Below are 24,018 nucleotides of genomic sequence, written 5' to 3'. Positions count from 1 at the left end.
AGGGCCGCCTACCACCTAAGCGGCCGCCTCGACCTCCATTTAGAACACTGGGTTGAGATAGGTCCAAGTCAATTTCTTAACATGGTATCAGAGATCAGACCCACCGTTATGTGTTGGACCACCCATAATTGAGTCATCTGTCCCATAGTTGGGTCACTCGTTAATGACTCTACGCTCCAGTCATTTCATTCCTATGGGTGTGTTGGTGTGTTAGTTTGTCCCACACATTGGTTGAGAGTCGTTTCATTCCTAGGAGTGAGAGATGTGTGTTGTGTGTTAGTTTGTCCATATCGGTCGGGTAAATAGCCCGAGACTTTAATATATAAACTAACATCGGTTGGATAAATAGTTTGAGAGTTTAATATATAGACAAAAGCAAACCTCCCCCTTGAGTTAGTTTTTGGGATTAAGTTAGTTCCAAATTCATTTCTCAACATTGTTTTTTTTTTCCTCATCTTTCTTTTTGTTCACATATTGTTATGAATAAATATTATTAAATTTATACAACTTTAATATTTTGGTATCTATTAACTTGTTACTGTCATATATTTCTGATCACGAGAACAAGAACATAAACGTGAAAACGAAGGAAGACATTAGAAGATATGCATGAGGAACTATGGTACACAGGATGCTTGATTAACAGTCAAATATTAATCGACAAAAGTCATCATTGAAGAAGCAAAGGATTCAGCAGAACTTGATGGCCCTGTTTACAATTTGGTCATTGCAAGGTCCATTACATCCACAACAAAGTCTGTCTCATGAACAAATAACAATTACATCAGTAAAGTATAAACAAACAACATGTAAGTATTAGCTGGAATTATTGTCATTTACCAGCATCATCTCTACTGAAGCAGAGTGGAGGTGTAATTTTGAAAACATTTCCGTGGAAGCCTCCTTTGCCGATGAGTACTCCCATATCCTGACAATCAAATTTAATCTTATCACCATTGGAAATAGTTGTGTTTCATTGCACGAATAGACTTAGGAAGGGACAGAAAACGAGGTACCTTTCATTTGCTCCATCACTTGAAGAATTTCCATCTTCGCAGGGGTCTTCAGTTGGCGATCCGTGACCAGTTCAACCCCAAGCATTAATCCTCTTCCCCTCACATCACCAATTATGTATTCAGGTATGAAATGTCAAGAAAATGTACTAGGAGCGGTGAAAACTTGAAATTACACGAGAAAAAAGACATCTTTACTTTCATGTTTGGCTTTGAGAGAATTGAGGCAATCTTTTAGGTAAGAACCAACTACATGTGCGTTTTCTTGAAGGTTTTCTCTGTCAATGACTCTTAGAACAGCAAGTCCAGCTGCTGTACAGATGGGGTTTCCTCCAAATGTGTTGAAGTAACTTCTTTGGGTCAAGACTTCAGCTACCTTAGGAGTAGTTACTACGGCTCCAAGGGGAACTCCGTTGCCTATGCCCTACAATCCAATAAGCAAGCAACAAGCATTATCTTTAAATGCAGCATAAGGGTTGTTCACTTGACAAAATTGAATACATTCAAATCAACCTTAGCCATTGTGACTATATCAGGCACAACATCATGGGACTCAAATCCCCAAAAATGGCTTCCAGTGCGGGCAAATCCGCACTGAACCTCATCCGCAATACATAGTCCCCCTGCATTTCTTATGCTATGGTATGCAGTAGGAAAATAACCTGGAGCTAACTCGACGATCCCACCTACACCCTGTTGTGCATGAAAAGAAATTAAACCATTCAAGTAATAAATAGTATGTTTTCCTATTAAGAAGCTTCAAGAGAGTAGCTACCTGTATTGCTTCAGATATAAAACCAGCTACATGACCACAAGTTCCAAACTGGATCAAATCTTGAACGTCTCTCGAATATTTTTCACCATCTGCACCAAAGGAACCTCTGTAGGGGTCTGGATTTACGGCATGGTGAACTCCACTCTGTTGATCAGAACATACTATATATCAAAAAATCTTTTTGAAATATAGCTAAGCATTTACATGATTCAATGAGTTATTCCAAAACAAGTTCCAATAATCAATATGATACATCTTGCTTGTACCTGGACAACATTGAATTTCCAGTTACTTTGTGTGGTGGCTCCCATGGTCCCCCCTGCATTTCCATGGTACGCGTTTCTGAGGGATATGATATCATGACATCCTGTGTATAATCGAGACATCATCATTGCTAGCTCATTCGCCTCCGTCCCAGAATTCATGAAGAAAACAACCTGCATCGTCAATCCCATTACATCAATAATATTCCTTCTTCACATCATATTTTTCTGATTACAACGGTTCGGTCATAAGCTGTGACAGAAGATAGGGATGGCTAATGGAAAAAGAGCCACCAGATGCATTGACGACCTATAGTGAAAAAGACAAAGTATATTATGTACCTTGAGATCTCCAGGCAGCTTGGAAGCCAGTGCTTCAGCAAAATCAGTAATTGCATGATTCAGATACAGAATAGTTGAGTGTTGCAAACTTTTGGTTTGATCCGTAACAGCTTTAACCACATCAGGGTGACAATGGCCACAACACACTGTCGCAATACCGCCGAAAGCATCGACATATCTCCGCCCATTCTCATCAAATAAGTATTGCATCTTGCCGTGCACTATATTGACCTGCATGTGTAAAGCAACTCATCCCTCAAAACATGATATATTTCATGTGCTTATCAAGCACAGCTTTTAATTAATCTCATTCAGCACTATCTATACCTATATATATATACCAAGTATCTATCGGTATGTCATGCTGTAAAATTAATTTACAATCATCCATATCGCATCTACTATCCTTTCACCAATCATCTCATAACATCATAAACAGAAGAAGAGGTCCATACAAAATTTTCCCACACATACTCAAGGCAACCAACTAAATTTAGGTCTTTTCGCGTTTTCTTAAAACTAGTAAAAATGCACGTATTCCACACGTAAAATCCCTTATTTTATGTTGTATAATTGAATTAAAAATAAAACTAATAATAAAATATATTATCTAATTTTAAAAAAATATTGACTCATAAATCTATATATAACTTAAAACCATGAATATACCATAAGCAAAAAATAAGACACCTTAGAAAAATATTTAGCACATTGAGTACAAAATTATATATAGATGAAAGTATAAAGTGGTGAAAAAAATGCTCAAAATATTGAATCAAAATATTAAATGGCAAAAGACAATAAGAAATCAAAACATATGAATAATTATTTAAATAAAATAATATATGAAATTAGTGTTCATAATTAACAAATAACATAATAACTAGAATTGTTAAGTTGCTAACCTTTTTTTGTCATTTATTATCTTATATTTGAAATTTTCAATTTTTTTAATATATATAATCCTTTTGTAATTATTTATTAAATTATAATATGATCCATTTAACATAGAAATATAAAATTAAAATAAAAATTCATAAAAAAGTTTTTTTATAAAAAAACTTAAATACTATGATTATCACCTCATCGTTTTCTATAAAAATTAGTCTATGTTTTAAACACTTAAATAATATTTAATATGTTGATTATTAATTTATCAATCACTCCATTTATTTTGCACTAAAACTTTCAAAATTATATCAAATTAAATTTTCATAATAAATGTTATATTTCTGCAATAGTTAAAAAATAATTTTAAAAATAATTATCAATAAATCCAATATATTAATAATATGATATCTATAATAATAAAAAAAAACCTTCTACTACAAAAGCCTTTGATGAAAAATTAAAGATATATTAACAAATATCACTAAACTCAATGTTGTTGTTGTTGTTGTTGTTGTTGTTGTTGTTGTTATTATTATTATTATTATTATTATTATTATTATTATTATTATTATTATTATTATTATTATTATTATTATTATTATTATTATTATTATTATTATTATTATTATCTTTGTAAAATAAATAAATGATTTTAATGATAAAATAATGAATTAATAACAAAAATACTAAATCCACTCACTTTTATTATTAATATTATTATTTATTAATTTAAATTAGTATTTTATATTTTTGATATTAATTAATAGTTTATATCATCATCTAATCATCTTAAATAAATTTTTTCTTAAATATTATTATATATTTAAGGATAATTTCACTAAGCATTATTTCATATTAATTAATAATTTAATTTCCATCCTAAATTTATCATATTTAATTAGCGTTTTATTTTCTTCTCTTTCACCAAATAAAAACTAAACTTATCAAGTATAATGAAAGGTTATTTATTACACTTTTTAATTATAAATTTTTCATTAATTATTTAACAAAATAGTTTTTTATTCAAAAATACAAAATATAAAAAAATTCAAAATAAATTAATCTCCGTGCCAAATTATTTTTTAATGAATAATAACGATGTTAATTACATCGTAAAAAAATAATTTAGTATACATAATAATTTACATATATCAAAATATTCTAATTTACCATGTTTTTATTAATATTTTATTTTTGTATCAATTCATATATAATGTTTTTTTTGTCAAAGTAATCACCCAAATGCATGATATTTTATTTATATTATAGTGTATATTTCGTAAGGAATTATTAATAATCATTGATTTATAAGCTATACGATAATAAATTTAAATAACCAATGTTTTTCTTTGAAGTGATACAACTATTTTTTAGAATCAAACAAACTAATATTATAATCTCGAACGAAATATTATAAGTATAGAATTAGTAAAAACATAGATCTTTGAATAAATCATCGTAATAAATAATTGAAATAAATCTTGGATATTTGATTTTATGTCTATTTATTTTAAATTTTTGAAATTTTTGAAAACATCATATAATTTTTATTATAATCATTTATTTTTATTCGAATAATTTTTATTAATAACTATTTGAATTAACCTTATAATAGAGCTTTGAAATAAATCATCATAATAAGTTATTGAAACAAATCTTGGATTTTTAAATTTTTGTCTATTTATTAATTTTTTTTTATCCAGAAAAATCCATTCTTTTTTTTTCTACGATTTCAGACATGCAAAACAAACTCACGGGTTTTTTGTACAAGTGAAATATGGATGGGCTAAGAAACTCCCTCCGCTTCTTCAAAATCTGGTCAGCAGTGGGGCCGGTGTACTTTGGCGGAGTGTAGTCGAAGGGTGGCATCACAGGAGTTATGTCCGAGTCGTTCGCCACATTAATACATGCATCGATAGCTTGAGTCTGCCATCGTCGGCTTGTTTGGAACCGTCTCGGTTCCCACAATCTCCTCCTGATCATCACAAGACTCCTCATACTCCTTGTATATATCTCGTTTGTGAATGTTAACGTCTGTAGTATATATATGTGTGTGTGTGTGGGTGGAGATGGAAGAACTGTTGGTCCCAGGTGCGATATCACGAGATAGAAACTATGAAAATTGAAGAATAAAATAGACACCAAGATTTACGTGAAAAACTCCCAAAAATTATTAGGGTAAAAACCACGGTCAAGATCAAAATATTTCACTATAATATTTGAAAATTTTCAACATTTCTTTGTGTTTCCAAAGAGACACTGACTCTCTTAATACAATAAAAAACTTATCTCACAAATATATATAGAAATAGAAGAGAGATGAAACTCAAGAACAGAAGAAAGAAATTGAGAATGAGATGCTAGAAATGAAGAGCGGAGAGCTCTATTTATAGAGCTCCTCCTCCGCGTGAACAAAACAAAATTCACAATCTGCTTCCTCGTCATGCTTTCGTTTCAAAACTTCTCACCTGCCATAATTGACAAAGGAAAAAGAGACGTGCACTTTGCCTATTTTCCACCTACCTTATTAAATGTTGCTGACATTTGTCTGACATTTCTCCTATATGAAGATTTGATTGAGAATCAAACACATCTCCACATATCCTTTGAATTTTGCCATTTCCTGTTGTTTACGTTTTTGTTAGGCCAGTTGAGGATCTACACCATTCGAACTTCTCTGTGCTCACTGGCTTGGTCAGAACATCAGCTATGTTATCCTACGTATGGATCTTCTGCATATCCACACTTCATCCTCTACTACTTCTCGTAAAAAGTGAAATTAAACTCCAATGTGTTTAGTCCTGGGATGAAAGGCTGGATTCCTTGCAATGTGCAAGACACTCTGACTGTCACAAAACAAAGGAATTTTCTCTTGTTTGTGTCCAAACTCCGCCAATAACCTTTTAATCCATATTTCTTCCTTGAAAACTTGAGTAGTTGTCATGTATTCTGCCTCCGTTGTAGATAATGACACAACTGTTTGCAGTTTTGAAACCCAGCTTACTGCACCTCCTGCAACTATAAACACATAACCAGTAGTAGATTTTCTTTTATCTGGATCACCTGCATAATCTGAATCCACATAGCCTCTAAGTCTAAAATCTAATCCTCCAAAACATAATGCAGCATCTGAGGTAACCTTAATGTATTTAAGGATCCTCTTAACCGTGCTCCAATGCTTTTGTCCAAGATTCTCCATATACCGACTGGCTACTCTCACTGCTTGTGCAATGTATGGTCTAGTACAGATCATATCAAACATTAAACTTCTCACTGCTTATGCATATTGTACTCGAGACATCTCTATCCTCTCTGTTTCACTGCTAGGACACATCTCAGAAGATAACTTGAAGTTAATAGGAAGAGGGGTTGACTGCCTTACTTTGGAAACCTCTGACTCAACTGGTTCTTGTACCTCATGCTCCGGTACTGCTTCACAAAAAAATTGATCTTCGTCTGTCTTATTTTCCAATTGAATGATAGCAGTTTTTGAATTCAATGTGTCTTTGTTTTCCTTCACTTTATCTTCCTTGAAGATAACATCTATGCTGATAATAATCTTGTGGACAGTGGGATCCCACAAGCCTTTTACTCCATCAGCATAACCCAAGAAGATACATTTTCTGAATTTGGAATCCAACTTCGATCTTTCTTGTTCATTTTACAATACGTACACCGGACTTCCAAATGTATGTAACCGAGAATAATCAGCTGGTTTGTCAGTCCATACCTCCATCGGAGTCTTCAAATCAATCGCCTCTGAAGGAGAACAATTGAATATGTAAGAAGCGGTTTTGACTGCTTCTGCCCAAAATGACTTGGCTAGACCCGCAGTACTCAACATGGCCTTTGTTTTGTCCAACAAAGTACTGTATATCCGCTCTGCCACTCCATTCTTCTGAGGCATGTAAGCCATCGTGAACTGCCTTTTGATGCCCTCATGCTGACACAATGCATCAAGCTCATAACTGGTATATTCTCCTGAATTGTCAGTCCTCAAACATTTGATTTTCTTATCAAAATCAAGTTTAACCCGCGCTATGAAACTTTGAAGACTTAAAACACATTCGACTTCTTCTTGATGATACACCCAATATCTCTTAGAAAAATCATCAATAAACGAGACAAAATATCTTGTTCCACCTATGGATACCACAGGTGCTTGCCAAACATCAGAATGAATCAACTCCAATATGTCTTTGCTTTTGCCAGTAGATATGCCAAACTTTAATCTGTGTTGTTTAATGGTAACACAATGCTCACAAAAAGGTAGAGTCACTTTTGTAAGCCCCGAAAACAGCTTCCGTTCTGAGATAATCTTCATTCCTCGTTCAAACATATGACCGAGCTTTCTATGTCACAACACTGTTCATTCTTATTCCGAACCAATTGATGCAACAACTAGTTCCACCTCTTTGTGTGTTTCTCCCAATAATACATACAGATTTGCAGCAATCTTTTCCGCCTTCATAACCACAAGCGCGCATTTCACAATCTTCATGATTCATTTCTCAACACGAGTTTTGCATCCAATATCATCCAATTGCCTCAATGACAAAAAGATTCTTTGTCAGGCCCTTCACATGTCGTACCTCTTGTATGGTGCGAATAGTACCATCAAACATTTTAATTTTGATGGTACCGATCCCAGCGATTTCCAAGGCATCATTTTCCATGAATGTAGATCCTCCCGAGACTAGTTCATATTGATCGAACCATTCTCTCTTTGACGTCATATGCCACGTCACTCCTGAATCCATAATCTATGCATCAAAAAATTTGTGTCTGCCTTCCGCAACTGTTGCTGCTTCGCTGAATAATATTTCACCACCGCCTGAAGTACTGGCCACATTTTCTTGAGATCTTTTCTCAATGCACTTTGTACACTCTCTCTTGAAGTGCCTTTTGCCGCCACATTTAAAGAAGTAAATATTCTTATTCTTACTTTTTGACTTGGATCTACCATATCTGTGACTCTTACTGGAGTCACGCTCCGTCAATATTCCTCTCGTCATCGGTAAAGCCTCTGCTTGTTTCGACGTTGTCAACCTATCTTTCTTTTTCCTTCGACGACTCTCTTCTCCAAGAACCGTAGTTAAGACACCGTCAAATTTTAAATTATCCGAAAGAACATTGTTGGTAACATTGATGATGAGTTGATCATATGAATCTGGTAGACTCTGAAGTAGAAGCTCCGAACGTTCTTTTTCCTCTATTTTATGCCCCATGGAGTTGAACCGGGAAAATAGTGTATTCAATGTGTAGTGACCCTTACCCGGATCACCTACTAAACAGAACTTATGCATGCAATTAACTTAATTAAACAGATATCAGAATAAAACTGCGAAAACCATAACGTTATACAATCCCAAGTAAAGGAATCTGTAATTTATCCAAATAATATACAACCAAATCGAATAGCTGTATCAACCCAAACAACAGTAATAAAACCTAGACGAAGCTTCAGCTGGTCAACCACTGACTAGCCCCTCCTGGATCCACCCTCCTCGTCCAATCGCAAACCTGCCTCATGGAATAGGGTGTCCAGAAACACAGAGTACGAGACGTGAGCATAAAACGCTCAATACGAGAGTATGAGTATACATGCATGCAAAGTGAACTCCCTATAAACTCGAGGTCAAGGATCAGATAACAGAGACAGACCGGGCCCTGGTATGTAGCACGCTGTGCCGTCGCTTCAGGAGGTGGCTCCCATACCGAGATAACCGTGGATACGCCGGACCCAAATCGATGGAAGTCCATCCACTGACAGGATAGGGTACAACCCTACTAACAGACATCTCGAAAAGAGATACAGCAAGATGCAAATGAATGCAGCATAATATCATGGCATATAAATCATGCAGTCACATAATACATGCATACTCAGTCAGGATATCTCGAACAGTACTTTCGTACCTCAAATCAGTGCAAGCTCTACCAACTCTAGGTCCACGCCTATAGTCTGCTCTACACTTCCAAATGATACTACTATCATTAAAGTGCTCTAAAAGCCTTAACTAAGCTATTGCATACTCCTAAATATTTATAGGAAGCAAAAGCTATACCTTCATCCGTCGTTAGCCCTTTGATGTCGATGCCTCCAGAACTTGGGCACAACTCCGCTATGACTACCGAACGCCTCGTCGACCGCCGGGTCAAGCCTAGGAAGGCTAGAACAACTCGAATGGACTATAAAGGAGAGGGAAATACTCGGAATTGGCAATTGGAAATGAAGCCTCGGCCCTCTATTTATAGACAACGATCGGAACGTCCGAACCTCGATCGGAACGTCCGATCCTGCCATCGGAGCTTCCGAAGATCCTGATCTGCCATGTGTCAAAATATCACTTGTTGATTCCGGATAGGGGTGATCGGAGCTTCCGATCTAACCACACGTCATGGATGACGTAATATCATCGGTGCCTCCGATCGCTCATCGGAGCTTTCGATCCTGTTCGGAGCTTCCGATCGTGCCTTCGGAGCTTCCGATCCGTCCGATACCCAATTTATTTAATTAGCATTAATCCTTTAATTACTCAGTTAGGGTACGGGCTACTACATTCTCCCCCACTTAAGATATTTCGTCCTCGAAATCAGATCTTAAGTACCGAATGCAATACAAAAATCATAAACATTCTTTATTCAAATCAAACGTTTACAGAGTTTGCAACTGAATACAACTTAAGAATGAAATCAAAACAACTCAGGATGGTCTTCACGCATCCTGTCCTCAAGCTCCCAAGTAGCTTCCTCAGTGCCTCGGCGCTGCCACTGAACTAAAACCAAAGGAATGACTTTGTTCCGTAAAACCTTATCCTTATAATCCAGGATACGAAGAGGTTTCTCAACATAAGTCAAATCCTTGTCTACCTGAACCTCAGACCGTTACAGAATATGAGATTCATCCGCCACATACCGTCGCAACAGAGATACATGGAACACGTCGTGAATACTGGATAGATGCAGTGGTAAAGCTAGTCGATAAGCCAAATCGCCAATGCTCTCCAAGATCTCAAACGGGCCGATAAACCTGGGAGATAACTTGCCCTTAAGGCCAAATCTGAGAATCTTGCGGAAAGGTGACACTCTCAGAAACACTTTCTCCCCGACATCGAACTGCAAGGGCCTACGCTTGATATTAGCATAGCTGGCCTGAAGATCCTGTGCAGTCTTAATCCGTTTCTTGATTTGATCAACAATGTCTATCGCCTGCTGGATAAACTCTGGTCCCTCAGCCTGTCTCTCCCCCACTTCTTCCCAGAAGAGTGGAGTACGACAACGTCACCCATACAACGCCTCAAAAGGTGCCATCCCAATACTAGTATGGTAGCTGTTGTTGTACGCGAACTCGATCAATGGCAAATAATCCTGCCAGGCTGAACCAAAATCCATGACGCACGCTCTAAGCATATCCTCCAAAGTACGAATAGTGCGCTCTGACTGACCATCAGTCTCCGGATGATAGGCAGTACTCAAACTGAGAGTAGTACCCATCACACGCTGAACACTCCCCCAGAATCTAGAAGTGAACCTGGGGTCCCGATCGCTGACAATGCTCACAGGCACTCCATGAAGTCGAACGATCTCCTGAATGTACATCCGTGCCATGCGATCCACAGAGTACTCTCGGCTATAGGCAATGAAATGCGCTGACTTGGTGAGTCGGTCCACCACAACCCAGATAGCATCATAGTTCCTCGGGGATAACGACAAATGGGTCACAAAGTCCATTGTGATAAACTCTCATTTCCATTCAGGAATAGGAAGGCTGTGAAGCAATCCTCCAGGTCGTCGGTGCTCTGCCTTGACCTGTTGACACACCAAACATCTCGAAACTAACTGATAAACACTCCGTTTCATTCCCTTCCACCAGAAACGAGTACGTAGATCCTTGTACATCCTGTTGCTCCCAGGATGAATACTTAACTTAGTGCGATGCGCCTGAGACAAAATCTCCTCTCGCAACTCTTCATCCTGCGGAATCACAAGCCTACCAGACAAACACAGAAAGCCATCTGACTGATAATGAAATCCAGACGAGCTACCCTCGTTAGCTAGACGAGCTAAACGCTGGGTCTTCGAATCAGACATCTGAGCATCCCGGATCCGCGAATACAAGGCTGGCTCAGATAATATCGCAAACATCTGGATACTCTGCATACCTTTCTTATGCTTGAAGGTATAACCTGAAGTACAACAGTCACTGATCGCACTAGACATCGAACAAGTCTGAAGTGCGGATAGTCGCACCTTGCGACTCAAGGCATCAGCGGTGAGATTAGCAGCTCCTGGATGGTACCATCCAACGTCTCTGCCTCATGTTCAACTCCGCTTGAGTGAACAAATACTTGAGACTCTTATGGTCGGTGAAGATCTAAAATTTTTTGCCATACAGATAATGACGCCAGATCTTCAAAGTGAACACAATGGCTGCCAATTCCAAATCATGAACTGGGTAGTTGTCCTCGTGAAGCTTCAGCTGTCTAGAAGCGTATGCGATCACATGCCCATTCTGAGTCAGGACACAACCTAACCCCTGAAGAGAAGCATCCGTGAAAACTACATACCCTCCAGATCCTGACGGTAATGCCAACACCGGCGCAGAAGTCAACCACCGTCGAAGCTCACAAAAATTCTCCTCACACTCGGAGGACCACTCGAAATCCACACCCTTGCAGGTAAGCTGCGTCAACGGTCGAGCTAACTGAGAGAAGTTCAGAATGAAGCGACGATAATACCCTGCTAGACCCAGAAAACTACGGATCTCAGCAACTGTCGTCGGACGTGACCAATTAAGTACCGCTTCAATCTTGTTTGGATCAACAGAAATCCCCTCCCTGGATATGATATGGCCAAGAAAGACCACTCTATCCATCCAGAACTCACACTTGCTCAGCTTGGCGTACAACTGCTCATCTCGAAGAGTCTGTAGTACCAACCGCAAGTGAGAAACATGCTCTTTCGTATTACGCGAATACACCAAGATGTCGTCAATGAAGACCACGAAAAACTTGTCCAAATACTCCCTGAAGACACGGTTCATCAGATCCATGAATATAGCCGGCGCATTAGTCAAACCAAATGGCATCACTAGGAACTCGTAATGCCCATAGCGAGTACGGAATGCAGTTTTGGCTACGTCCTGATCACGGACTCTCAACTGATGATACCCAGATCTCAAGTCAATCTTGGAGTAAACTGACGTGCCATGCAGCTGATCAAACAAGTCATCAATACGAGGCAACGGATACTTGTTCTTCACAGTGACTCGATTCAGCTACCGATAGTCAATGCACAGCCGCATCGACCCATCCTTCTTCTTCACGAAGAGAACAGGAGCTCCCCAAGGAGATACACTAGGATGAATGTACCCCTTGTCCAAAAGATCCTGTAGCTGATTCTTCAACTCACGCATCTCTGATGGAGCCAGACGATACGGTGCTCTAAAAATAGGCGAAGTACCCGGCATCAACTCTATGCCAAACTCGACTTCCCTAGTAGGAGGAAAACCCGGAATCTCATCAGGAAATACATCTGGAAATTCATCCACAACAGGAATGCTCTCTATCCCAATGCTCTCAGTGGACAAATCAACTGCATAGATAAGGTAGTCTTCCCCGCCAGACTCTAGAGCTCGACAGGCTCTCAAAGCTGATACCAAAGGCATCGGGGGTCGCGCTCCCTCACCATAGAAAAACCAGCTCTCACTCCCCTCCGGATGAAAGCGTACTAATCTCTGATAACAGTCTACTGAAGCTCGATAGGTAGTCAACATATCTATTCCCAGAATGCAATCAAAGTCGTCCATCGCTAGGACCATGAGATTCGCAATCAAAATGTTACCCTCAAACTCTAAAGGGCAACCCATCACTAGACGCTTAGCCAAAGCAGATTGGCCCGTCGGAGTAGAAACAGACATCACTACGTCTAGTGCAATGCATGGTAACTTATGCCTCTTAACAAAACGTGCAGAAATGAAGGAATGAGATGCACCAGTGTCAATAAGTACAAGAGCAGGTATACCATAAAGCAGAAATGTACCTGCGATGACTTTCTCATTCTCCTCCACTGCCTGATCATGCCTCAGGGCAAACACCTGGCCAGAAGCTCGTGGCCTCAAATGAGAACTCCCAGCAGGCTGTCCCTGCGACCTCTGCTGTACGGTGGCCTGAGAACCAGATCCTGAACCAGATCCAGAACCGCCTCCCCCAGATAGTGGATAATCTCTCTGGATATGACCAGTCTCTCCACAACGGAAACAAGCTCCAGAAGCTCTACGGCACTTGTCGGATGGATGGTGTTAGGCCTTAAACGCATACAAATCTCGTGTTATTAGATTAATATTTTTAATGCATTAACAAGTCTCATAATATTATGTTTTGATGATTACAAAACTCGGTTAATTGTTACTAACCATTTAAAGTGAGATTTTGCAGATTAGATTTATTGAAAAATAAATTATTGAAAGTTATTTTGAAGCTATCAATGTATTTATGAAGTCTCAATTTGCTCATATAATGGACACAATGTTATGTGGATGTCATGGAACATTGTTAAGAGATATTTAGAAAAAGACAAGAAGAAGCCAAAGTATGGAGCAGCAACTTCCGAAAATTACTGGAAATTTTGTATGACTCCAAATCGGAACTTCACCAGTCATAATCTAGATAAAGAAGTGTTACAAGTACTGTCCAAATTTGAGAGAAATCCAACGGCTAGAATGAGAGATATGAATTTTTCCATATATGCTGCACAGTACCCACTTCTGCAAGGAACGAAACCATGAAGATTCGACTTCAGAAAATAACTGGGAATGTTTGAGAAATCCACATCAAATCTCCACAGATAAGATTCAGTATTAGGATGTTATAAAGCTTTTGTCCAAATTTCAGGTCAATCCAACGGATGGATTAAGAGATATGAATTTTTCAAATGTGTTGCACAGAACAGGTTCAAAAACATGATGAAGCGACTTCCTAAAATTACTGGAAATGTTTGACTTGTTCAAATCAAATCTCCACCGTTCCGAATGACTATCTGGATGTTAGAAAGCTTCAGTTCAAATTTCAGATCAATCCAACGGTTAGATTGGAAGATATGATTTTTCCACAAAATCCGCTCAGTGCTGGGAAAAAGATGGCAGCGGCGCCGAACACTTTTTTGTCTCTCCTTGACTTCTTAACACACGCTCCAAGCACTCAAATCAAATTAAAATCTTTTCCAACTATAAATAGAGGTCATCCAAGTTCATTTGGAGACATCCCAACTCATCTCTTCTCTCATTTGCAAGAAATTTCTCACTATCAAAGTGTTTGTGTGATATATTTGAGAGTGTTTGTAAAAATAGTTTGTGAGTTGGTTGTGCTATTGTTGTAAACACTTGAGTGTGAAGCCAAGTGTGTTGTGCTATCGTTGTAAGCACTTGAGTGTGAAGCCAAGTGTTGTGTTGAGGCTATCCTTGGAGCCCTTAAGGCCAAGAGTGTTGAGTTGTATCGGCGCAGTGATCGTGTCAAGTTGTAAGGCTATCCTTGGAGCCATCAAGGCCAAGACGTTCGAAGTGATAGTGGTACCTTGGTTAATCCACTTAACCAAGAAGGGGAGACGTAGACGATTTATCGTTGAACTTCCATAAACATCTCTTATCCCTTTTACTGCTTTATTTACATTACGCATTTATTTACCGCACTTATTATTTGATTGCTTAAGTCTTCCGCTTGCATACTTGCATAATCGCTTTAAATTGCTAAAGTTGCCAATAGAACCTAAATCCCCCCCTCCCCCCATTAGGTTCTAACAAGTGGTATCAGAGCCACCATTTTACAAAATATTTTCAAAAAGGCTCTATGGCAAATCTAGCGAGCGACTATGCTCAAGGGCAATCAACAAATCGTCCTCCTCTTTTCAATGGCATAAACTACGGATATTGGAAAAACCGAATGTCCCTATATATCCAATCCGTAGATTATGATCTTTGGAAAGTTACTGTGAAAGATCCCTACATACCTACTAAAGAGGTTGAGGGTGTCAAAATTCCCAAGGGAATAGACGACTTTTCCAAGGAGGACATGCGATTAATTTCTCAAAATGCTAAAGCCATGAATATTCTTCATTATTCCTTAGATATGAATGAGTACAACCGGATCTCAATGTGCTCATCAGCTAAAGAGATATGGGACAAGTTGGAGATATGCCATGAAGGGACTAATCAAGTCAAAGAGACGAAGATCGATCTACTCCAACTCAAATATGAAACATTCGAGATGGAATCAAACGAAGATGTAGATACTATGTTCCGAAGGCTTACTCAAATTATCAATGAGCTAGCCCAACTCGAGGAACAATATCCAACCAAACAAGTGTGGAGGAGAGCTCTACGCGCCTTACCCAAGGAGTAGGATGCCAAGAGGACGACCATCATCGAGTCAAACAAAGGCGACACCGCATCCTACGATCTTGATCAACTACATGGGACTCTAAAAACCCATGAGCTGGAATTATCAACAAGGAAGGAATTAAAGAAAGAAGATACCAAGGCAAAGGGGATTGCTCTATCTAGCCAATCCAAAAAAGATTATGATGATGATGATATGGCGCTCTTCGCAAGAAAGTTCAAACGATTCATGCGAGGAAACAAATTCCAAAAGAAGTCGGATAAGGAAGTTACTTGCTACAACTGTCAACAACAAGGCCACTATGCAAATGAGTGTCCTCTTAAGAAGAAAGTTGACAAGGGAAAGAAGAAAGCACTTCTAGCCACTTGGAGCGATAACGACGATGACGAGGAGGAAGCCAACATCTTCCTCATGGCTAAAAGTGATGACATCGTCTCCGACGATGATGATGAGGTACCTTCCTATGACGAACTACTACATGCATATAAAAACATGTTTGATATGGCTAAATCTCTTAGAAAAGAAAATAGAAAGCTCAAACATGAATTAGAAAATAAGGAGCATGAAAACCTAAGATTAAAGGATGACATAGCTCACTTAGAGAAATCTTTTGCTAAATTCAATGTAAGTAGTAATAACTTGAATAATTTACTAAGCATGCAAAAATGTAGTTTTGATAAGGGTGGAATAGGGTATGGTAAGAAATCTATAGATTTCACTAGTCTAATTGCTAAAGCAAAAATGAGATCACCCCCTGCATGTTCTTACTGTTGTAAAATAGGACATGCTAGACATAAGTGTAGATCTTTAAAATATCAATATGATAAAAAGAGCTATATGAAATGGAGGCCTAAGAGTACTTAACAACTCATTAGTCGGCATTATGAGATCATGATCCAAGGGAGTTCATCATAGACCGGTTTAAACTGCCTTGACTTGCGACTGGTCTTCCTGATGAACGCTGCTCTGTCCAAGGAAATAGGTTTTTAAAGAGGCATAGCCCTACCTACAACTGGGAGCACTCTTGGAAAGTGGCGATGATGTCGCTATGAGAGACTGAACTCTTGGAAATCTGTTTTGTATTTTTCTTTTCTAACACTGTGGACCCAAAAGAACTAAAGGGTACCAAAATCTCTTCTTGTAGGGAAATAGGAAAATTGTTCTCCCTAGCATATGGTATCTAGACAGTGGATGTTCTAGACATATGACGGGGAACAAGGATCTACTCCAATCAGTCAAACCTAAGGAGAAGGGAACAGTCACCTTTGGAGACAACAGCAAAGGAGTCATTGAAGGCATCGGCTCAATAGGTATATCTAAATCTTGCTTGATTGATGATGTACTCCTAGTGAAAGGGCTTAAACATAATCTACTAAGCATAAGTCAATTGTGCGATAGAGGTTATGAAGTCAAATTCACTCCCCAACACTACACTATATCACTCACGACTGACAAATCCATAAATTTCAAAGGATATAGAAGTGAAAATGTTTACAAGGTTTCTTTAAACAATTTATCTTTATCAAATATTAAAAGCCTTGTATCCTTGAATGTTGATGACAACATTCTTTGGCATAGACGACTAGGTCATGTTGGTCCTAGTACCATAGAAAAACTTTTTAAACTTGATTTAGTTGTTAGTATGCCAAAACTCAATTTAAAATTAGATTCTATTTGTGATGCATGTCAACTTGGCAAACATACAAGGGAATCTTTTAAAAGCAAAAATTTTATATCTACTTCTATGCCCCTTGAACTTCTTCACCTAGATCTATGTGGTCCATCGAGGAACTCTAGCCTAGGAGGAAAGCTTTATGCATTTGTTATTGTGGATGATTTTTCACGTTACACGTGGACATTGTTTTTAGCCCACAAAAATGATGCCTTTGATTATTTTAAAACTTTTGTCAAACGAGTTGAGAATAAGAAAAATCTTTAAATAAAGCAGATCCGTAGTGACCACGGAACTGAATTTCAAAATGAGAGTTTTTCAAACTTTTGTGAAGAGAAAGGCATCGGTCATAATTTTTCTTGTCCTAGGACTCCTCAACAAAATGGGGTCGTTGATAGGAAAAATAGGACACTTGTGGAGATTGCGAGGACCATGATATGTGAGCATTCTCTACCAAAATATTTTTGGGCTGAAACAATGAACACTGCCTGTTACATTATCAATCGCGTATCAATAAGGCCAATTCTCAAAAAAACTCCATATGAATTATGGAGAGGGAGAAAGCCTAACATTTCTTACTTTCGAGCTTTTGGTTCCAAATGCTACACATAACAATGGTAAGGACAACCTTGGCAAATTTGATGCCAAATCTGACAAAGGTATCTTTCTCGGATATTCTACCTCAAGTAAGGCCTTTAGAGTTTTTAATAAACGCACTTTACTTGTTGAAGAATCTATGCATGTTATTTTTTATGAATCTATGTCTACTATTGTTCGCACTAACATTGATGATGTAGAATTACTCGAAGAAGAGTTGGCTTCCTCAAGCCTAAATGCTATAGATGTTTCCGTTGAGAAAACACCACTTCCGAAGGATTGGACGCTTCACAAAGATCACCCAATGGATCTTATCATCGGAAGTCCTTCAAAGGGAGTAGCCACTCGTTCTTCTCTTAATAATATTTGCAATCATCTTGCTTTTGTTTCGCATGTTGAACCTAAGTGTATTGATGATGCTTTATTAGATGATTCTTGGATTATTGCTATGCAAGATGAGTTGAATGAGTTTAAACGCAATAATGTTTGGAATCTTGTTCCTAGGCCGCACGATAGATCTATCATAGGAACTAAATGGGTGTTTAGGAATAAACTTGACGAGCATGGTACTATCACTAGAAATAAAGCTAGGCTTGTAGCGAAAGGATATAGTCAAGAAGAAGGCATAGATTATGATGAAACTTATGCGCCTGTTGCTAGACTAGAATCTATTCGCATGCTACTTGCTTTTGCTTGCTCTAGAAATTTTAAGTTATTTCAAATGGATGTCAAAAGTGCTTTTCTTAATGGTGAATTGAAAGAGGAGGTGTACATTGAACAACCTGATGGCTTTGTTGATGCATTATTACCTGATCATGTGTATAGACTAAACAAAGCTTTGTATGGTTTGAAACAAGCTCCTCGAGCTTGGTATGAAAAACTATCAACTTTCCTTATTTCAAATGATTTTTCAAGAGGAAAGATTGATATTACTTTTTTTACCAAAAATGTCAAAGATGATTTATTAATTGTGCAAATTTATGTTTATGACATAATTTTTGGTTCTACTAATGAAACTCTTTGTCAAGAATTCTCTAAGTTGATGCAGGAACACTTCGAGATGAGTATGATGGGGAAACTTAACTATTTCCTCGGATTACAAATCAAACAGTGCAAGGATGGGTTCTTTGTGAACCAAAGCAAATACATCAAGGAGATTCTAAAGAAGTTTGGAATGGAGAACACAAAATCATCATCTACACCGATGAGCACAGCAATCAGACTCGACAAGGATGAAAATGGTAAAACTGTAGATCAATCTTCCTTTCGTAGTATGATTGGCTCCTTATTATATGCTACTGCTAGTAGACCGGACATTATGTTTAGTGTTTGCCTGTGTGCACGATTTCAATCATGTCCAAAGGAATCACATTTGTTCGCCTTAAAACGCATTTTCAAATATCTTTCAAATACTCCAAATCTCAGCTTGTGGTATTCGAAAAATTCTTTCTTTGATTTAAAAGCATATTGTGATGCCGACTTTGGTGGATATAAGGTGGACCGTAAAAGCACTAGTGGAACTTGTTTCTTTTTAGGAAACTGTTTAGTTTCTTGGTTTTCAAAGAAACAAAATTGTGTTGTGTTGTCAACGACCGAAGCCGAATATATGGCTGCTGGTAGTTGTTGTGCGCAAATTCTTTGGATGAAGCATCAATTGCTCGACTATGGCGTCTCTTTTTCAAAAATCCATATTTTTTGTGACAACACTAGTGCCATATGTCTAACAAAGAATCCGATTCAACATTCGCGCACCAAACATATTGACATTCGTCATCATTTTATTCGTGACCACATCGAACGAAATGAAGTTGAACTTCAATATGTTGACACGACAAATCAAATTGCCGATATTTTTACAAAACCACTAGATGAAAATACTTTTATTCGTTTGCGTGGTGAACTTGACATGATTGAGTTGTAATCACTTATTGACATATTCTAAAGATAATGACATATTAAGGGAGAGCTTAATATAAAATTCGAGCAACTTAATTTTGGATAATACAAATTAATTGTATTTATTCAATATTATACGCTCATATTTTGTTATTTATGTGAAATTTATGTGTTGCATTTTAGAAATCATATTTCAATTCTCATGTTTTTGCATACTTTTCCAGTCTTTTTGATTATCACAAAAAGGGGGAGAATTAGTTTGGTTAAATACTTTAACTAAAGGGGAGAGTTAGTATGGTTAAATGCATGAAGAATAAAATCGGTTATTTGATAAACAAACTCTTCTTCACTAATTGTTTAATTTAGGGGGAGTTTTATTCATGCAATTATATTGTGCAAATTTAAATTATTTATTTAATATTGTACATTTATTTCTCCTATTTAACCAAGTTTTATGATCATCAAAAAGGGGGAGATTGTTAGGCCTTAAACGCATACAAATCTCGTGTTATGAGATTAATATTTTTAATGCATTAACAAGTCTCATAATATTATGTTTTGATGATTACAAAACTCGGTTAATTGTTACTAACCATTTAAAGTGAGATTTTGCAGATTAGATTTATTGAAAAATAAATTATTGGAAGTTATTTTGAAGCTATCAATGTATTTATGAAGTCTCAATTTGCTCATATAATGGACACAATGTTATGTGGATGTCATGGAACATTGTTAAGAGATATTTAGAAAAAGACAAGAAGAAGCCAAAGTATGGAGCAGCAACTTCCAAAAATTACTGGAAATTTTGTATGACTCCAAATCGGATCTCCATCAGTCATAATCTAGATAAAGAAGTGTTTCAAGTACTGTCCAAATTTGAGAAAAATCCAACGGCTAGAATGAGAGATATGAATTTTTCCATATATGTTGCACAGTACCCACTTCTACAAAGAACGAAACCATGAAGATTCGAATTCAGAAAATAACTGGGAATGTTTTAGAAATCCAAATCAAATCTCCACCATTAATATTCAGTACTAGGATGTTATAAAGCTTCTGTCCAAATTTCAGGTCAATCCAACGGATGGATTAAGAGATATGAATTTTTCATATGTGTTGCACAGAACAGGTTCGAAAACATGATGAAGCAACTTCCTAAAATTACTGGAAATGTTTAACTTGTTCAAATCAAATCTCTACCGTTAAGAATGACGCTCTGGATGTTTTAAAGCTTCAGTTAAAATTTTCGATCAATCCAACGGTTAGATTGGAAGATATGATTTTTCCACAAAATCCGCTCAGTGTTGGGGAAAAAGATGGCAGCGGCGCCGAACACTTTTTTGTCTCTCCTTGACTTCTTAACACACGCTCCAAGCACTCAAATCAGATTCAAATATTTGCCAACTATAAATAGAGGCCATCCAAGTTCATTTGGAGACATCCCAACTCATCTCTTCTCTCCTTTGCAAGCAATTTCTCACTATAAAAGTGTTTGTGTGATATATTTGAGAGTGTTTGTAAAAATAGTTTGTGAGTTGGTTGTGCTATTGTTGTAAACACTTGAGTGTGAAGCCAAGTGTGTTGTGCTATCATTGTAAGCACTTGAGTGTGAAGCCAAGTGTTGTGTTGAGGCTATCCTTGGAGCCCTTAAGGCCAAGAGTGTTGAGTTGTATCGGCGCGATGATCGTGTCAAGTTGTAAGGCTATCCTTGGAGCCATCAAGGCCAAGACGTTCGAAGTGCTAGTGGATCCTTGGTTAATCGACTTAAACAAGAAGGGGAGACGTAGACGATTTATCGTCGAACTTCCATAAACATCTCTTATCCCTTTTACTGCTTTATTTACATTACGCATTTATTTACCGCACTTATTATTTGATTGCTTAAGTATTCCGCTTGCATACTTGCATAATCGCTTTAAATTGCTAAAGTTGCCAATAGAACCTAAATCCCCCCCCCCCCCCATTAGGTTCTAACAGATGGTTCTTCCCACAGTGATCACACTTGTCCTTCTTACCGTAACGGACAACACCAGCGGAGCCAGAGGAAGAAGAAGTAGATCCAGACTTCTTGAAAGTTTGGGCACGGGGACCCAAAGAACTAGCAGGCCTCGAGTGAGGAAAAGACCTGTTCCGCCGAATGCTGTCCTCCGCCTGGTGACAACGGCTCACCAAACCCTCGTAGGACATGTCATCGCCAACCACCACACGGTCATGGATCTCAGGGTTAAGGCCCTGAAGGAACAGATTATACTTCATCTCTGAGCTATCAGCAATCTCGGGGCAATAGGATAGCAGATCAAAGAACCTCTGCTGATACACATCAATAGACATGGCTCCCTGTCGCAGACTCAGTAGCTCGCCTGCCTTCGAATGTCGGAGTGCAGGAGGAAAATACCGCTTTTGGAAAGCTGTGCGGAACTCGGCCCAGGTGGCCACTCCTCTCGCCGCAACAAAAGGTGCAGAAGTAAACCTCCACCATCTGCGCGCATGTCCATCCAGAAGATAGCCTAGGGTCTCCATCTTCTGCTCCTCGGTGCAATGGAAAGTCAGAAAAGTCGTCTCCATGCGGTCTAGCCAATTCTCCGCATCCTCCGGAGACTCACCTCCAACTAAGGGCTTAGGACCCATAGCTAAGAATCGACGCACAGTGAAATGCTCGTCGTCATGATGATGATGACGCCGTTCTCGACGAGGCTCCCGGTCGGCATCACCCCAACGCCCACCAATACTGCCATGAGAACTCCGGTCGTCACGATTTTCCATCTACAAAAATACCTCATGATGAGACTAAATCCCAAGAATTCTTTTGCATTCTCTGATACCATAAATGTAGTGACCCTTACCCGGATCACCTACTAAACAGAACTTATGCATGCAATTAACTTAATTAAACAGATATCAGAATAAAACTGCGGAAACCATAACGTTATACAATCCCAAGTAAAGGAATCTGTAATTTATTCAAATAATATACAACCAAATCGAATAGCTGTATCAACCCAAACAACAGTAATAAAACCTAGACGAAGCTCCAGCTGGTCAACCACTGACTAGCCCCTCCTGGATCCACCCTCCTTGTCCAATCGCAAACCTGCCCCATGGAATAGGGTGTCTAGAAACACAGAGTACGAGACGTGGCATAAAACGCTCAATACGAGAGTATGAGTATACATGCATGCAAAGTGAACTCCCTATAAACTCGAGGTCAAGGATCAGATAACAGAGATAGACCGGGCCCTGGTATGTAGCACGCTGTGCCATCGCTTCAGGAGGTGGCTCCCATACCGAGATAACCGAGGATACGCCGGACCCAAATCGATGGAAGTCCATCCACTAACAGGATAGGGTACAACCCTACTAACAGACATCTCGAAAAGAGATACAGCAAGATGCAAATGAATGCAGCATAATATCATGGCATATAAATCATGCAGCCACATAATACATGCATACTCAGTCAGGATATCTCGAACAGTACTTTCGTACCTCAAATCAGTGCAAGCTCTACCAACTCTAGGTCCATGCCTATAGTCTGCTCTACACTGCCAAATGATACTACTATCATTAAAGTGCTCTAAAAGCCTTAACTAAGCTATTGCATACTCCTAAATATTTATAAAAAGCAAAAGCTATACCTTCGTCCGTCGTTAGCCCGTTGATGTCGATGCCTCCAGAACTTGGGCACAACTCCGCTACGACTACCGAACGCCTCGCCGACCGCCGGGTCAAGCCTAGGAAGGCTAGAACAACTCGAATGGACTAGAAAGGAGAGGGAAATACTCGGAATTGGCAATTGGAAATGAAGCCTCGGCCCTCTATTTATAGACAACGATCGGAACTTCCGATCCTTGATCGGAACGTCCGAACCTCGATCGGAACGTTCGATCCTGCCATTGGAGGTTCCGAAGATCCTGATCTGCCACGTGTCAAAATATCACTTGTTGATTCCGGATAGGGGTGATCGGAGCTTCCGATCCTGATCGGAGCTTCCGATCTAACCACACGTCATGGATGACGTAATATCATCGGTGCCTCCGATCGCTCATCGGAGCTTCCGATCCTGTTCGGAGCTTCCGATCGTGCCTTCGGAGCTTCCGATCCATCCGATACCCAATTTATTTAATTAGCATTAATCCTTTAATTACTCAGTTAGGGTACGGGCTACTACACAATG

At 38.5% G+C, this 24,018-nt stretch overlaps 1 protein-coding gene across 1 annotated transcript; it reads right to left on the bottom strand.

Annotated features, from left to right (window-relative positions):
* Nucleotides 1–634: 634 nt before the first annotated feature.
* On the bottom strand, nt 635–5,608 carry LOC140891026 (alanine--glyoxylate aminotransferase 2 homolog 3, mitochondrial-like). The gene is made up of 9 exons (XM_073299235.1): nt 5,040–5,608; nt 2,394–2,624; nt 2,055–2,225; nt 1,789–1,932; nt 1,527–1,706; nt 1,213–1,437; nt 1,003–1,131; nt 841–928; nt 635–757 (listed from the first exon to the last, which is right to left on the bottom strand). The coding sequence occupies exons 1-9, from the start codon at nt 5,280–5,282 to the stop codon at nt 714–716; spliced, it is 1,455 nt and encodes a 484-aa protein (XP_073155336.1). The 5' UTR covers nt 5,283–5,608; the 3' UTR covers nt 635–713.
* Between the last annotated feature and the right edge of the window lie 18,410 nt (nt 5,609–24,018).

Source organism: Henckelia pumila, chromosome 3 (genome assembly GCF_033568475.1).
Source record: "Henckelia pumila isolate YLH828 chromosome 3, ASM3356847v2, whole genome shotgun sequence".
Lineage (NCBI taxonomy): Eukaryota > Viridiplantae > Streptophyta > Magnoliopsida > Lamiales > Gesneriaceae > Henckelia > Henckelia pumila.
This window is presented reverse-complemented; position numbering and strand designations above follow the sequence as displayed.

Bases quoted from the DNA above. Each gene is read 5' to 3' on its own strand.
- LOC140891026 (XM_073299235.1), bottom strand. From the start codon at position 5,282: ATGAGGAGTCTTGTGATGATCAGGAGGAGATTGTGGGAACCGAGACGG. The intron at 2,226-2,393 runs GTACATAATATA...TTGACGATGCAG, and splicing joins AGCTGCCTGGAGATCTCAAG to GTTGTTTTCTTCATGAATTC. The intron at 1,438-1,526 runs GTTGATTTGAAT...ATTGGATTGTAG, and splicing joins ATATAGTCACAATGGCTAAG to GGCATAGGCAACGGAGTTCC.